Raw genomic sequence first — 16,883 nt, 5'->3', positions numbered from 1 at the left:
GGTTTGAGGCAGCTGGTCTTTCCTAGCCCTACCTGGAGACACTGCCAGGGATTGAACCTGAGACTTTCCACATACATAGCAGGTGCTGTATTGCTGAGCTAAGTTTGCAGTTTGACACTTGAGATTAAGAGGCAGCTACACACAAATGGCCACCCAGCTCCAGAAAGCCTATTCAAATTGGCCTACAGCCCAGAGATTTCTGTTGCAAGTTACTGGAGTGAGAACTTAAGAAGGGCCATGCTGGTTCTTCAGACTTCAAACCTGTCCACCATCCTCTATTCCAGCATCAGATAACCAGATGCCTCTGACCATGTGCACGACGCAAGGGCACTGGCATGTTGCTTCCCAGCAGCTCTCAGATAAACTGCCTCCAAACAGAGAGGCTGCACCTAACTATCATGGCTAACAGCTGCTGATAAATAAACCTTCCCATTCCTCCATGAACGTGCCTGATCCGCTCTTAAACTCAGTGGTCGTCACTGTGTCTCACAGTAGTAAATCTTTAAAAGTAGCTACTTAAGAGAACGAGCTGAGAAGTCATTTGGTGTCCTTAGATAAGCTGCTCTCTGCCCGCCCCCCGCCAAACAAATCTGCAGCATGGCGCGGGATAATCATGCTGCTGTACCTTATAAGAGTTACTGACATAATTCATGTGAAGCACTTTGAGAGCTTAGAATAAATACCAGGTCTTATTATTATAGCAGTGTAACTTATGCCTGCCACATTTCAAATCAACCTCCAGACAGGCCCATAAGGCGAGGAGATTGGTTTGCCGGTTAAGCAAGTGCTGTCTAATTCTTGACTTTCTATTTTTCCTGCTCTGCAGATCCCACAGACCACGAGCCAGCAGTGTCCCCCTTGCTGCTGCGGAAGGAGAGGGGCCCTGCAGATGGGGGCTTGAATGAAGATGACCGCTTGCTCCCGAAGGACAAGAAGACCAACCTCTTCAGCGCCCTCATCAAGAAGAAGAAGAAGATGGCCCCCACCCCGCCCAAGCGGAGCAGTTCCTTCCGGGAGGCGGACGCCCACCTGGACCGCAAGGGAGGGGGTGAGGAAGAGGGCAAGGAGGGCAGCAACGGGGCTGCTCTGGCAGACACCGAGGACCGCTCCAGGTTCCAAGGTGCCATCAGCGAGGCTGGAGTCACGAATGGGACTGTGTCTGGGAACTCAGGGTTGCTGTCGCCCAACCCCTGGAAAAAATCTGGCCCTGCCACCAATAGCCGGCCAGGGGCCAGTGAGGAAGAAAACAGCTTGAACTCTGCCAGCAAGCGCTTCCTGCGATCGTGCTCGGCCTCCTGCGTGCCCCATGGGACCAAGGACACAGAGTGGAAGTCTGTCACCCTGCCCCGGAACCTGCAATCCACAGGGCGTCAGTTCAACTCGTCCACCTTTGGGGGGCACAAGAGTGAGAAGCCTGCCCTGCCTCGGAAGAGGGCCAACGAGGCAAAGGCAGATGTGGTCACCCGGGGGACAGTGACCCCACCTCCTCGGCTGCTCAAGAAGAGCGATGAGGCGCCTGAAGACGTCTTCAGAGATGCTGAGTCCAGCCCGGGTTCCAGCCCGCCCACACTGACGCCGAAACTTATCCGGAGGCAGCAGCTTGTGCCTCCCGCCAGCCTTCCTCACAAAGAGGAAGGCATGAAATCCAGTGCCTTAGGAGGTGGGTTGGGAGCAGAGCAGAGCCCCTCTGCCAAAACTGGCATCTTCCTCAGCAAAGCTCCTGCAGAAGAGCCCCGGCTGAGGAAGGCAAAACAGCCTTCGGAGAAAGACAAGGGGAAGCTCTCCAAGTTGAAACCAGCACCGCCCCCTCCACTCTCCTCCTCATCTTTTTCCATAGGGAAAAGCAGCAAGGGGGGTCTTAGCCCAGGACACGAGGAGACACCCATGCCAAAGGGCAAGCAGCCAACTCAGGCCACAGACTCCTCTAGCATTGAGCCTCTCAAGTCCAGTCTGTTAGCAGAGGGGATGAAAAAGCCTGCGATCTCCTCTGTACCAAAGCCCCCATCCTCCACAAAACTGCTGCTGATGGCAGCCTCCGCCTCCTCCACTACTTCTCCCTCATCTGCCCCAAGTGTTGACCAGCCTCCCTCTACGGCCTTCATCCCCCTCATCTCCACTCGTGTCTCCCTGCGAAAGACCCGCCAGCCCCCAGAGAAGATCGCCAGTGGTGCCGTCACCAAGGGGATGGTCTTGGAGAGCTCTGAGGCTCTGCGGACGGCCATCAGCAAGAACTCTGAGCAGATGGTGAGCCACAGCGCCGTCCTGGAGGCAGGCAAGAATCTCTACACTTTCTGTGTCAGCTACGTGGACTCCATTCAGCAGATGCGAAAGTTCACATTCCGGGAAGCCATCAACAAGCTGGAGAACAGCCTCCGGGAACTCCAGATCTGCCCTACTGCAGCCACCGGGGGCCCCTCTGCCACCCAGGACTTTAGCAAGCTGCTCATTTCTGTGAAAGAAATTAGTGACATTGTCCAGAGGTAGCAGAAGCCACTGGATACCTGTAACTGGGGAAGATGATGGGTTGCTGCACAGCTGAGTGCAGATGCAGGACCTGGGGGTGGGGTGGCATGGGTGGGGGTGGAGGGCATCAGTTGGGACTGGCCAAGGCATTTTGTGGCCTGGGGCAGAACAAAACAGCCCCAAAATCATCACACATATTAACTAACACAGGGTGATGTCTTCTGCGCTTGACCCAACTGAAACCAGTGGGTCCCAGGAAATACAATTCAAGGGGTGTGTGAGGCTATGAAGCTCACTGAAGTGAAGCAGGTCTGGATCTGGTCACTGCCGGAAAAGGGGGCTTCCCAGGAGATACAAAGGTGCACCACCTGGGGTCCTGTGATGGAAAGAAGTCAATACACAAACAGACACAGAAAGTGTGCAAGAACAGCTCTCCTCAATTTTAGCCAGGGGTTACACAGGATCCTCTGAGGGTTTCTACCTACCTCCCTCCCTCCCTCTGTGTCACCCTTAAGGGCTCTCAAAACCCTCTGCCTCACCTTGAACCACCCTGTCCTATCAGGTGTGGGCACAAAGCTGCCTGTTCATTGCAAGTCTAGCCCCTGAACCAGAGACTCATTGAGAGATGGTCCACCCATCCACATCTCTCTCCCCCTCTCCCTTTTCTAACCCAGATTCCCTGCTGTCTCGAAATCCTCTTATCTGTGGAGTTCTCGCCTTAAGGGGAAATGACTGAACAGTGTTGAGCCTGGCATCATTTCCTTTTATTCCTGTTTAATGTTTCATTTCTTTTGGACTAACCTGTACATTGGAGGCTGTGCTTGATGGACCCTGCTACCTGGACCAGTTTTCCTGGCCAAAAGGTGTAGGGAGGAGGTGTCTTCAAGTTCCTTCCTCCTCTTCTCCCCTGTATGGTGTTTTATTCCATACCTGCCCTTCTCCACTTCCCTGACATGTGCACCAGATCTCTGTTTTTTCCAGTTTGGAACTGGCTAGCGAAGGGGACAGAGGTAGGAGGAGATATTGGCAATGATGCAAAAGCCCTGTCTTGCCAGGAGAACCTGAGCAATTATTATGTCCCTTTGCCCCCATGTTCCCACCACTACCTGTATCCACTGTCGAGGGGTCCTTTACCTTACCTTACCTTACCTTACCTTACCTTACCTTACCTTACCTTACCTTAGACCTGTTCTGGTGGTGAAAAACACCACCACCACCACATTCCCATCTCTCCAGTAAACAGCCTAGCCAAATTATTTTGAAAATGGCATGATTCAACCAGGGCATCAGTTAAAACAGAAACCTCCCTAAATGTATGCTGGTGGTGAATTGCTAGCATCTGACTAGAAATTAAAATGGGAGCTGTAAATCTCTCCCCCTCAAAAAAAAATATTATGTAGTCCTGTCCTGCAAAGAAACACTTTTGGTGGGTTTTCAGAAATTTGTTAATTTTCATAGAAGTGGGGCTTACTATCAGTATTTAACCAGAGGCAGAAGAGAATTTTATCCTCCCTTTATGCTAATTTTCTTCCTGAAACAAGCTGCAGTCATTCCCACTGTAGATTAACTTTGTGCTTTCATATTTGGACTACAAAGCACTTTGTTCAGGGCATGGATAGGAAACCTGTGGCCTTCTGGATCCTGTTGAAACTCCCAGTTCTCAGCGGCCAGCATGGCCAACAGTCCAGTGGGGAAGGGAGCTGTGAGCTGTGAGCTGTGAGCCCAACAATGAGGGACTGGCAACTAGTTCTTGTTGGATGCCTGGCCCCTTGTCAGGGATTTTGGAAGTTGTAGTCCAATAACATCTGTAAGGGCACACAACCACTGACTTGATTTAATGAAAATGAATTGCAATCCTTTGTGTTCATAAACCCCTCTTGACAAAGGCTCATCTTACAGTAGCACCACTCCTAACAAGTGCCAAGAGGGGATTAGATGATTAAATGCAAAAGGTAATTCCCTGCAGATGCCAAACTAGGCATGTCAGTAAGAAGTGTGCAGGAAGTAGGCATGTCACATGCTGTCTTTGTCTCTGTAGGATCCCTCATCCTCAATTAAATAGATAGATATATAGATAAGATAGACTTGGATGGCTTTAAAAGAGGAGTGGACAAATTCAGGGAGCAGAAGGCTATTGATGGCTACTTGCCATGGTAGCTAAGCTCTGCTTCCATAGTCAGAGGCAGTAATGCTTCTGATTTCCAGTTGCTGGAACTCTTGGGAGGGGAGAGTGCTGTTTGCCTGTTTCCTGTGGGCATCTGGTTAGCCACTGTGAGAACAGGATTCTGGGCGAGATGGGTCATTGGCCTGATCCAGCAGGCTCTTATGTTCTTAGATAAACAGACACGCACAGGGGAGCATTTGATCCCATCTGCACAGAGGGTTCTAAGAGCCAGGAGCAGTTTTATCCAATGAGACATTTGTTGACAGAATCTCCTAATCCAAGAGCATAACTAACCCCCTGCCCTTTTGCAAAGCGATTAGCTCCCTTGTCTTGCTGGCTTCCCAAAGCCTTGTCCCATCACCTGCTCACCAGTCTACTGTCACATTTACTGCCCAGGAGGTTTCAATCCCACCTACTGTCCCCTTGGCAATTTTTTTTTTTTTTTCAGCTCAATGCTACTTCACCCTGTTAACTGCAGTTTACCGCCACTTGATTTTTTTAAAAGCGAGGCTCAAGGAAACCAAAACTGATTATCATTCGCCCCTTCCTTTTCTTCTTTGGCCTCGCGCTTTCCTTATCCTCTCTATGTGTCTTCAGCACTAACCACTTTGAAATTACATTGCTGCCTTCCTCTTTGAGGGTTCTTTAGCTGTGATCCCTGCATTGCAGAGGGTTGGACTAGATGACCCTACCAATTCTATGATGCTACAATTTCCTTTTTTATACGTTGGTTATGTCGCTGTGACATTTCTGAGACTCTTTCCTCTTCACTCCACCCACAAAACCCACTCGCACACCGCTTTGCAACATAGTCATAACAATTTTTTTTGTACATGACAATAAATATGGGGATGTAAATGCACCACTGCCAGCTGCCTTTGTGGACCCAGATGTGCATGACGAAAAACAAACAGTAGACCAAAAAAGACTTGCACCCCTAAACACTCACATACACACCCAGAAAACGATCTCTCTTTTCCAGTTGGGCTCTACTGTTTCCAGAGGGTACCAATTTCGTTTTTGTGGATAATCTCTTGTTGCCACTATAGATATATGTTTGTAACTCAATATTACACACAGTTTTTGTAGGTCTTTCTGTCTGTTTCGTTTTACAACATGTGAATAACTGTGTCTCTCTCTTTGCACCCCCACCCACCCATGCAATAATACTTGCAGGACTTTGTAGTTTTCCTCCTTCAGCTGATGATTGTCCAGTTCAGAATGCGGGGGTGGGGGCTGGAGGATACCTTCCCTCCCCCCTGTAAATGGCTTTTTCTCTCTATCTTTGGCTTTGTGTTTGTTTTTTAAATAATTCCAGATTTTTCTTCCTTAGCATTTTTTTTAAAAAAATAAATTGATGTCAAAGAAAGGAGGAGTATTTTCTTCCCTGTCAAATGAAGTCAAACTCTCTTCAGTTTCAGATGGATAGGAAGGTTGACACCCTTCAACACCTGACGGTATGCTGCACAGCTTCATTGTGGGATCCAGCATGGAAGCAGCACTTTTATCTCTCTGAATTTCTGGGGAGGGGAGCCTTCTACCTGCTCAGAAGTCCACACACACAAAATTGACCTTTTTTGGATTGACTAAACAAGTCTCAAGATGTGGTGAAGCTCCTCCCCAGAAAGAAATTCTCACACATAGAAAGCTAGTGCATCAATGAGAAGGGCAATGCTAGAGCTTTGGTAACCTTATATCTAATTCTGGGGCAAGCATAAGAATCTCTCAGGAGTTGGGAACCCCCCTTAGGCCATGGACCACAATCCGTCATGAGCAGCATTCCAGGGATGAGGAGGGCCAGAGGCAAAAGTGTGTGAAGGGGTGGCAACAAATGCAACTCTGCCTTTGAACAATAGGCTATATTGGACAGGGATAACTTGGCCATGGTCCTCCATGCTCTGGTAACTTTTGGACTGGATTGTTGTGGTGCGTTCTCTGTGGGGCTACCCTTGAAGATGGAAACGTCAACTAGTCCAAAATGCAGCACCCACATTGCTGGCTGGGGTTCCCTTCAGATCTCAGCTGCATTGGTTGCCAGCCAAGCCCAATTCCAGACACACACTATTGTTTAAAGCCCTAAATAGCTTAGGTCCCAAATATTTGAAAGACTGCCTCTTTCTCTACTGTCCCTTCCCCGGCTTGAAAATCGTCAGAGAAGGGGCCCTTTTGGTAGTTTCACCACCTTCATAGATTTGGGGTGGTGGCATCCCAGGAGAGGGTCTTCTTTGTGGCAGCCCCTAAGCTGTGCAACTTGCTCCCCACAATGGTATGTCCACCACCTTCACTATACAGCTTTTGACAAATGCTGAAAATGCACCTCTTTACCCTGGCCTTTGACATCCGAGATGTGTGTTTTCAGGGCCCATCCTGCGGCTGATCGTAAACTGGTTTTGATTTGGAAAACCAGTTGAAAACTGGTCTAACACTAGAACGGGGACATCCAGTGAAACTGGGTGTTGGAAGATTCAGGACTTTTTCACACAGCTCAATGTATAGTTACTGTGGAACTCACTCCCACAAGAGGCAGTGATGGGCTCCAACTTGGATGGCTTTAAAATATAATTGGACATATTCATGGAGGAGGAGGAGGCTATCCATGGCTACTAGCCATGATAGGTATGCTCTACCTCCATGGTCAGAGGCCGCATTGTTTCTGAATATCAGCTGCTGGAAAACCACAAGAGGGTTTGAGTGCTCTTGTGCTTGAGTCCTGCTTGTAGACTTCCCCTTGGGGCATCTGTTTGGTCACTGTGAGAACAGTTTTTGCTGGCCTAAGATGGGCCATTGGGCTCTACTTAGGTTCTTATGTCTGTGCCCCTTCAAGAGATGGGAAGCTGAGCATGATTTTCATTTTTATATCGCTGGCATATAAGGCCGGCAGGGAGAATTTAACAGCCGTTGACCAGTTTTAGCTCGGTGCTTCATTGGCTCTGGCAGGTGGGAATTTCCTGGGCTGGTTGGGAGAGAGAGAGAGAAGAGGGTTCAGCTGCTTCCTAGTGTGAGCTTTTCAGGTGATCTTTGGCATTTCAGGGAAGGCATTTGAGTTTCTGCCGTGTGTTTTATCCAGCTGCATCTGGGAGGGAGGGAGGGTTCCCCAAAGGAGCTAAGCGCATCAAGCTGGGAGTGGTGGGTTGGACGAAAGTGGTGGCAATTGGGTTGAAGCCTAAACTTAGCCTAATACGGTGGGAGTTGATTTAACAGATCAATGCATTTAACAGTTTGATAGCTCCAATTTTCAGGGTTATTGAGCCTGAGCAAGAGCGAGCGCCCTGGCTGGGGGGGGGGGGTGGGAGTGCAGAGGATAGCAGCTTGCTTGCTTTGTGAAGTACGTAGTTGAAATGGTAATGTTTGCTGTCAGGGCCAGCCTTGAATGCTGGCCCTCCCTTTTTCAGAGGCAGCTTGGCTGGAAAACTTAAGAAAAAGAGAGAGTGGGGAAAAAACATTCTCTGGGGCTTTTGGGGGGGAGGGCAGGATTTTTATTGCTGCTGCTGTTGTTACATAGATGGTAAAAGGTTGCACAGTGTGTAGTAGCCTTGGGAAACATCTTCAGCATATCACTGAGATGTGGAAAGGAAGCCAGGAATCTGCTTAAAACTGAGCCAGCCTATCTAACTCAGTACGGTCTGCATTGACTGGCAGCAGCTCTCCAGAGTTTTAGATGGGACATTCCCAAATCAACCTGGAGATGCCAGGATTGAACGTTGGCGCTTCTGCATACAAAGCAAGGGCTCAAACACTGTTTCAGCACTTCCCTGTAAAAAAGTAAGATTCTAGTCCTCATGGATCCAGATAAAGGTTTCATTTAAACAGAAGCATAGAAAACTTACTTCTACCAAGTCAGACAATTGGCCCATCTGACTGGCAGTGGCTCACTATCGGGTTTCATTGGGGGGGTCTTTACTACTGAATACCAGATACTGGAAACTGAAGGAGGAGAGAGTGCTCTTGTGCTCAGCTCCTGCTTGAGAGTTTTCCTCAGGCGTCTGGTTGGCCACCGTGAGAACTGGATGCTTGACTAGATGGGTCCAGCAGGACTCTCCATATGGAGGTCTACTGCAATAGAACCTCCACACCCAGGGAAACTACCTCTAGATACCAGACGGTGGGGTACAAGCTGGTGGTTGTATTAGGCAGGCCACTGGTCTGATCCAGCAGGGCTTTTATTGTGTTCATAGACGTATGTTCTTTGTGGGAGCACAGCTTTACATCTGCTGGGTCAGCCGAGCCCCTGTGCCCTCGCTTTTCTTCTTGGCAAACTTCTTTCATCACTGGGGGGGGGGAGTCGAAGGTTGGTGGAGGGGGGATGGCAGAGAGAAGGGTTGTTGTTGTTGTTGTGTTGCTTTTTTCCTACAGAGAAAATATGATCTGAAATTGACAAAAGTAACTGAGCCAGCAGAATTTCCCTCCCTGGTTTCTATTCCCCTGGCAGATCTTCTTCCACCTGCGTGAGAACCCTCTCTCCTTGAAGCTAAGTTTGGCTCTTGGATCCATGCGTGAAGAAGGGTGGTTTATTTTTATTTTTCACTGTCCTTTCTATGGGTTTTCTCCCCCTGGTACGATACTTCTGCAGATTTTTTGTTTTTTTTAGCTCCCTGCCCTCCTTTTGCTCAGCTTGACCTGAGACTTAATTCCTGCTTTGCTGGCCTACCTTGGAAGTGACGGATGGTGTCCCCTTCACACCCTTCACATTATGATAATCTGATATTGGACCAAAAGTGGCAAGGAGAGTGTTTAAATTTGTGGGGCTGTCTCTGTGAAGAGAATCTCAAGCTGGGTTCTCTGAAGCTTCCAACCCTGAATGCTGCCTTTAAAACACAGGTGAGGAGAAATCTGAGGCCCAAGGACTAATGCAACCCTCCAGGCCTCTCTGCCAGGCCTTTGGGACTCACTCCACAGCCATGCCCGTTCTTCCCAGGCCATATCTCTAATTGATCCTGCTTTGCACCTTTCTAGAGAATTTTTGCCTGTGTGCAATGTGTCGTTTAACCCTGATCCCTGATCATGCACCTTGCTTGCCTGGATGGCACATAGAAAAGGGTTTGTGTAAGCAAACATTTTATACCGTGCCCACTTTTGCTGCTGGTCCCATCCACCCCGACACACGACCCTCAGAAGGTTGCCTAGAAGGGAACATGGACCTTGGGCTGAAGAAGCTCTCCTACCTCACTTAATATGTTTGGAGGTGTGGCTGAAACCTGTGGTCATTTGGACAGGGTTGCAAAACGTAGACGGCAGTTGCTATCAGGCCAGTGCCCCATCTGGTCCAGCATCCTGTTCTCATAGTGGCTGACAAGATGCCTCTGTGGAAAGCCTGTAAATGGGACCTCAGAGCAACAGCAACACTCTCCCCGCTTGTGGATCCCAGCACCTAGTATTCAGAGGCATATTGCCTCCCACAGTGGAGGGAAAACAGGAGAGCCTGGCTGCTGAATCAGGCCAATGGCCCATCTAGTCCAGCATCCTCAAAGTGGCCAACCAGATGTTCCAAAGGGAAGGCCACAAGCAGGACCTGAGCACAACAGTGCAGTCCCCTCCAGCGTTTTCCAGCTACTGATATTCAGAAGCATTTACCGCCTTGGATTGTGGAGGCTTGGCCTAGCCGTTGGGGCTAGTAGCCATCAACAGATCTTCTTTTAAAGCCATCCATCCAAGCTGTTTGCTGTCAATGCCTCCTGCGGGAGCAAGTTCCATCTAGTTTAACTATGTATGTCCTTTAAATGGATTCAGGCACAGACTTTGGCTTCGCCTGCATTGGACCGCCTTTTTCATTGAGTGTCGGCTTACATCTAAGCCATTCATGCATTGCCTGACTAATTATATGCCAAATGGGATGCTAAAGTATGTCTATTATATTTATAATCCATCTAAAAGAGTCCAGCCTCATCCAGTACTATATTTCTGCCACAGTTTTATAAGAACACAAACACGTAAGTTATTTGCATTGTTGTGTGTATATACATTTTATGCGCTGGTTCCTTTAGGAAGCCTCAAGTGGAGAGGCGTATAATAACACACATAATATATGATAATTGTTTGCACTTTTAGCAGAGCTGGTAACAAACAACTCATTGAGAGCAAGGAGCAAAACAGGAGTTAGGAAAAAACCCATGCAGATAAGCTCAAGATAGAGATTTAACAGAAAATCCTGTGCCTATATCATACGATCACTTCCTTTGTTCCTACTGAAAGCTTAGCTCTTTCCCCAAAAGGATGGGGGACATTATTATATCCACTTTCTCCCCACCATCCATAATCTTTATATTGTCCCACAGTCTGCAGTGAAGTGGCAAATTCTGAATTGCAGAGTCCTTTAGTGATTTTAGTCTTCTTTCCACTCACCTTTCCAGAGTGACTCTTGGAGCCCATCCTCTGTGGCTGACTTGTCTCCTTTCATTCTGATGGGTACCACTGGCTAAAAAACTCCCCATTCATGCTGATTGGGTAGTTTTTGGATGCTTGAGGCAGGGGCCCTGATGCAGAAAAAATTGTAAAGGGTCTTTGCCCCCTCCCCAATGCAGCCTCATATCCCTACGCTCTGCTTGCACCTCTAGACTACACCTCTAGACTAAAAGGGTGCAGCCAGTGGTCTCAGCTAGTGGTGGTGGGGAACTTGATTCTGTCCCTTGGATCTTCAGTGGCCCAGCATATTTTCCTAGAGCCGTTTCAGGACTAGGCTGAAAGTCTGTTGTTATTGTTGTTTAGTCATTTAGTCGTGTCCAACTCTTCATGACCCCATGGACCAGAGCACGCCAGGCACTCCTGTCTTCCACTGCCTCCCGCAGTTTGGTCAGACTCATGCTGGTAGCTTCAAGAACACTATCCAACCATCTCGTCCTCTGTCATCCCCTTCTCCTTGTGCCCTCCATCTTTCCCAACATCAGGGTCTTTTCCAGGGAGTCTTCTCCTCTCATGAAGTGGCCAAAGTATTGGAGCCTCAGCTTCAGGATCTGTCCTTCCAGTGAGCACTCAGGGCTGATTTCCTTAAGAATGGATAGGTTTGATCTTCCTGCAGTCCATGGGACTCTCAAGAGTCTCCTCCAGCACCATAATTCAAAAGCATCAATTCTTTGACAACGAGCCTTTATGGTCCAGCTCCTCACTACCAACTGCTGATCAGTTACAGTTGGTGACTTTGAAGCCAGCAGTGAGTGATGTCACATAGGCTGGGCTGGGCGAGTCATGGTTGCCTTGACAACAGCCTCCCCACTAAAGCTGGACCACTCTGGCTCCTCCAGAATGGGGAGGCAAAACCCTCCAAGTGCCCCTATTTTCCAGGGACAGTCCTGGATTTACAGAAGCCATCCCGGTTTCTGATTTGATCCCAAAATGCATCATTTTATCCTCCAGCACCATAATTCAAAAGCATCAATTCTTTGGCGATCAGCATTCTTTATGGTCCAGCTCTCACTTCCATACATCACTACTGGGAAAACCATATCTTTAACTATACGGACCTTTGTTGGCAGGGTGATGTCTCTGCTTTTTAAGATGCTGTCTAGGTTTATCATCGCTTTTCTCCCAAGAAGCAGGCGTCTTTTAATTTTGTGACTGCTGTCACCATCTGCAGTGATCATGGAGCCCAAGAAAGTAAAATCTATCACTGCCTCCATTTCTTCCCCTTCTATTTGCCAGAAGGTGATGGGACCAGTGGCCATGATCTTAGTTTTTTTGATGTTGAGCTTCAGACCATATTTTGTGCTCTCCTCTTTCACCCTCATTAAAAGGTTCTTTAATTCCTCCTCACTTTCTGCCATCAAGGTTGTGTCATCTGCATATCTGAGGTTGTTGATATTTCTTCCGGCAATCTTAATTCCGGCTTGGGATTCATCCAGCCTAGCCTTTCACATGATGAATTCTGCATATGTTAAGTAAGCAGGGAGACAATACACAGCCTTGTCATACTCCTTTCCCAATTTTGAACCAATCAGTTGTTCCATATCCAGTTCTAACTGTAGCTTCTTGTCCCACATAGAGATTTCTCAGGAGACAGATGAGATGATCAGGCACTCCCATTTCTTTAAGAACTTGCCATAGTTTGCTGCGGTCAACACAGTCAAAGGCTTTTGCATAGTCAATGAAGCAGAAGTAGATGTCTTTCTGGAACTCTCTAGCTTTCTCTATAATCCAGTACATGTTTGCAGTTTGGTCTCTGGTTCCTCTGCCCCTTCAAAATCCAGCTTTTCTGGGAGTTCTCGGTCCACATACAGTGGTACCTCGGGTTAAGTACTTAATTCATTCCGGAGGTCCGTTCTTAACCTGAAACTCTTCTTAACCTGAAGCACCACTTTAGCTAATGGGGCCTCCTGCCGCCGCCGCGCTGCCGGAGCAAAATTTCTGTTCTCATCCTGAAGCAAAGTTCTTAACCCGAGGTACTATTTCTGGGTTAGTGGAGTCTGTAACCTGAAGCATACGTAACCTGAAGTGTATGTAACCTGAGGTACCACTGTACTGCTTGAGCCTTCCTTGTAGAATTTTAAGCATAACCTTGCTAGCGTGAGAAATTAGTGCAATTGTGCGATAGTTGGAGCATTCTTTGGCACTGCCCTTCTTTGGGATTGGGATGTAGACTGATCTTCTCCAATCTTCTGGCCACTGCTGAGTTTTCCAAACTTGCTGGCACATTGAGTGTAGCACCTTAACAGCATCATCTTTTAAAATTTTAAATAGTTCAGCTGGAATACCATCACTTCCACTGGCCTTGTTATTTGCAGTGCTTTCTAAGGCCCATTTGACTTCACTCTCCAGGATGTCTGGCTCAAGGTCAGCAACCACACTACCTGGGGTGTACGAGACATCCATATATTTCTGGTATAATTCCTCTGTGTATTCTTGCCACCTCTTCTTGATGTCTTCTGCTTCTGTTTGGTCCTTACCACTTTTGTCCTTTACTATGGTAATCTTTGTATGAAATGTTCCTTTCATATCTCCAATTTTCTTGAACAGCTCTGGTTTTTCCCATTCTATTGTTTTCCTCTATTTCCACTGGCTGAAAGTCTAGGCTGCATCAACAGAACTATAGCATCAAGATCAAGGGAAATGAGTGTATTCTGCCTTAGACAGACCCCTCTTGGGTGTACTGTCCAGTTCTGGACATCTGAAGAAACTGGTGTAGCTACATAAGGAGCTTACAGATGAGCTGAGATCTGAGGGCATGTATAAGAAATGGAAGAAAAGGGAAACCACAAAGAGTATATACGAACAGCCAACAGCTGCAGGAAGGAGGTCAGGCTTGCAAGAGAGGTTAAAAATAATTTTCAAAACGTTTCTTCAGCTATGCTCAAACCAAGAGGAAGAACAAACAAGTAGTAGATCTCGTGCATGGAGAAGACAGAATGCTATTCTGTGACAGAGAGAAAGTGAAACTGTTCAACACTTATTTTGCCTCTTCACCCAAAAGGAAAGCAATGCCCAACCTGCTGTTGTTGTTGTTTAGTCGTTTAGTCGTGTCCGACTCTTCGTGACCCCATGGACCAGAGCACGCCAGGCACTCCTGTCTTCCACTGCCTCCCGCAGTTTGGTCAGACTCATGTTTGTAGCTTCGAGAGCACTGTCCAACCATCTTGTCCTCTGTCGTCCCCTTCTCCTTGTGCCCTCCATCTTTCCCAACATCAGGGTCTTTTCCAGGGAGTCTTCTCTTCTCATGAGGTGGCCAAAGTATTGAAGCCTCAGCTTCACGATCTGTCCTTCCAGTGAGCACTCAGGGCTGATTTCCTTAAGAATGGATACGTTTGATCTTCTTGCGGTCCATGGGACTCTCAAGAGTCTCCTCCAGCACCATAATTCAAAAGCATCAATTCTTCGGCGATCAGCCTTCTTGATGGTCCAGCTCTCACTTCCATACATCACTACTGGGAAAACCATGGCTTTAACTATACGGACCTTTGTTGGCAAGGTGATGTAAGAAGGGAGCTGCAGCCTAAGATAGGAAAAGTGGTGAGGGAACACTTAGCTAATTTAAATGAATTCAGATCTCCAGGGCCTGATGAGCTGCATCCAAGGAAATTAAAGGAGCTTGCAAATGCAAGCTCAGAGTCACTGTCCATAATCTTTGAGAATTATTGGATAACAGGATTCTTTAGCAGTGATTCCTGTATTGCAGGAGGTTAGGCTACCTGACTTTGGGGGGTCCCCTACAACTCTACAATTCTATGATTCTATGATGGTAGATGCTCTTGCCAGTTTCTGTGCCCCAAAGATAAATGTATTGATATTCTGATTCATGCTTTTTAAAATCTGTTTTACAGAAAACCAAAATATTGGCAGCACACTAAGTTTGTCTCACAGACTTTGCAGTCAACCCCATTATCCCAAGGGTTATTTTCTTGAATCATCATGTCCATTTCAACAGTGTAGCAGCACCATAACTCTGCAATAGAGCACCTGCTTTGACCAATGCTCTGATTCAGTACATACGAACACAAGCAGAGCCTGCTGGATTGGATCAATGTCTCATCTAGTCCAGCATCCAGTTCTCACAGTGGCCCAATGCGAAACCTGCAAGCAGGACCTGAGTGCAATAGCACTCCTTGTCTGTGGTTTCCAGCAACCAGTAAAGTATGATGTAGCTTCTTACACCTTGAGGACTGGAACCTTAACTTCATCATAGTTAAAACACTGTAGCTTGTTGGCAGAACATCTGCTTTGCATGCAAAAGGCACCAGGTTCCATCCTTCTCGTCTCTGGGTAGGGCTAGGGAAGAACACTCTGAAACCCTGGAGAGCTGATGTTAAGGAATGGTGGGGCTCTATGGAATGGTGAAAGGGTTAGCGTGGCCAGAGGCTGATCCAGAGGAAATGGGTTGCAATTTATGAGGGTTTGTGCCTCCTACAAGGCAGGAGCCAGAGCTGGAGGATGGGAAGAGATCTGAGCAGTCAGAGATGGGTGAGGAAGGGCAGGACACGCCAGGAGCTGAAGCAGAGTAGGTGCCTGAAGTGGGGACAGAAAGCAGCAGGCACAGCAACATCTTCCATGTCAAAGGGGTCACAGGTTACTTGTGCCTGTTGCTCCAACATCCAGCTCAGAGCATTAGCCTGGGGAGTGTGTGTGTGTGTGTGTGTGTGTGTGTGTGTGTTTAATTCACCTCTGGAGCTACTGTAGGTTGGTGCTTTCTTTGTCAATAAAGAATTAAACTACTGGCTGTTTGCCCCCCCATGGGAGCGAGTTCCACAGTTTAACTGTGGTGTGTGAAGAAACTCCTTTCTTTTATCTGCCCTGAATCCTCCAACATTCATCTCCATTGGATGTCCGTGATTTCTAGAGTTGTGAGAGAGGGAGAAAAACTTGTCTCTACCCACTTTTGCTATACCACCAAGTTTATAAACTTCTATCATGTCCCTTCTCACTCACCTTTTTCTCTAAACTAAAAAGTCCCAAACGCTGCAACCTTTCTTCATAGGGGAGATTCTCTAACCCCATGATCATTTTGCTTGCCCTTTTCTGAAGCTTTCCCAACCCTGCAATATCCTTTTCGAGGCCATTCTCTGCCCTACCTAGAGATTCCGAGGACTTACCTGGGAGTTTCTGCGTGCAAAGCAGATCCTCCACAGCTGAGCACCAGCTTTTCTCCTAGAGATCAGCAAATTGCCAGCTGTGTCCAACTTGTGGATGCTGGACACGGAGACAAGCACAGATCTGGATAGTGACAGAGGCTATGGACTAGGCCAAGTTCCAGCCTGACATTCCTCCTATCTCAAGTTCAAGACCCACAGAGGGCTGAAGTCCTGAGAGCACCTGTTTTTTTGCTGCTCCGGAAATGGTTGGCTGAATGACACCTGTTGCTTCTTCAGCCAGGTTGCAAAGGAAGATGACCAGAGGCTGGGTGCAGGAGATGCCTCACAAACCCTGCTTTTAATCTCATCCCACTGGAGAGCTCTGTTTCAGAAAACAACCCCAATGTATGGTTTGATTGAACAGCAAAGCTGCTGGGAGCTTTTAATTGATGTTGCCATGGAGACAGCCCTCTTACTTTATAACCCACCCCGCAACACTCTTTAAGCACTCAGATCCTTAATAAATACCCAGCCTGTCAATTTTCCATCCAGCTGCAATGAAAGAGTTTCCAAACTGCACTGGGCTCAGGGAAAGTCATGCTAACCGGTGGGCTCCAGATTTCATCTTCTGATTATTCTTCTGTGGTGAAGCAATGCTCAGTTGTGGCTCTGCAGAACGTGGGGTGGGGGTGGGGATTGTGTTCCCTCCTTTAAACCAGAGGGAGGAACAAGCAAATATTTATTTCAGTCATTTCAGTCTGCAATCG

At 47.7% G+C, this 16,883-nt stretch overlaps 1 protein-coding gene across 3 annotated transcripts in view; it reads left to right on the top strand.

Annotated features, from left to right (window-relative positions):
* ABL1 (ABL proto-oncogene 1, non-receptor tyrosine kinase) overlaps positions 1-5,996 on the top strand; it is a 126,824-nt gene extending 120,828 nt beyond the window's left edge. For all 3 annotated transcript variants that reach the window (XM_079961241.1, XM_079961243.1, XM_079961242.1), the window contains exon 11: positions 827-5,996. In XM_079961241.1, coding sequence (XP_079817367.1) covers positions 827-2,484 — 1,658 coding nt within the window. In that variant the 3' untranslated portion in view covers positions 2,485-5,996. The remainder of the gene's footprint in view (positions 1-826) is intronic.
* Positions 5,997-16,883: the final 10,887 nt, after the last annotated feature.

This window comes from Podarcis cretensis (genome assembly GCF_951804945.1).
Source record: "Podarcis cretensis genome assembly, chromosome: Z".
NCBI lineage: Eukaryota > Metazoa > Chordata > Lepidosauria > Squamata > Lacertidae > Podarcis > Podarcis cretensis.
Note: the sequence above shows the minus strand (reverse complement) of the source record. Positions and strands in the feature narration are given on the sequence as shown.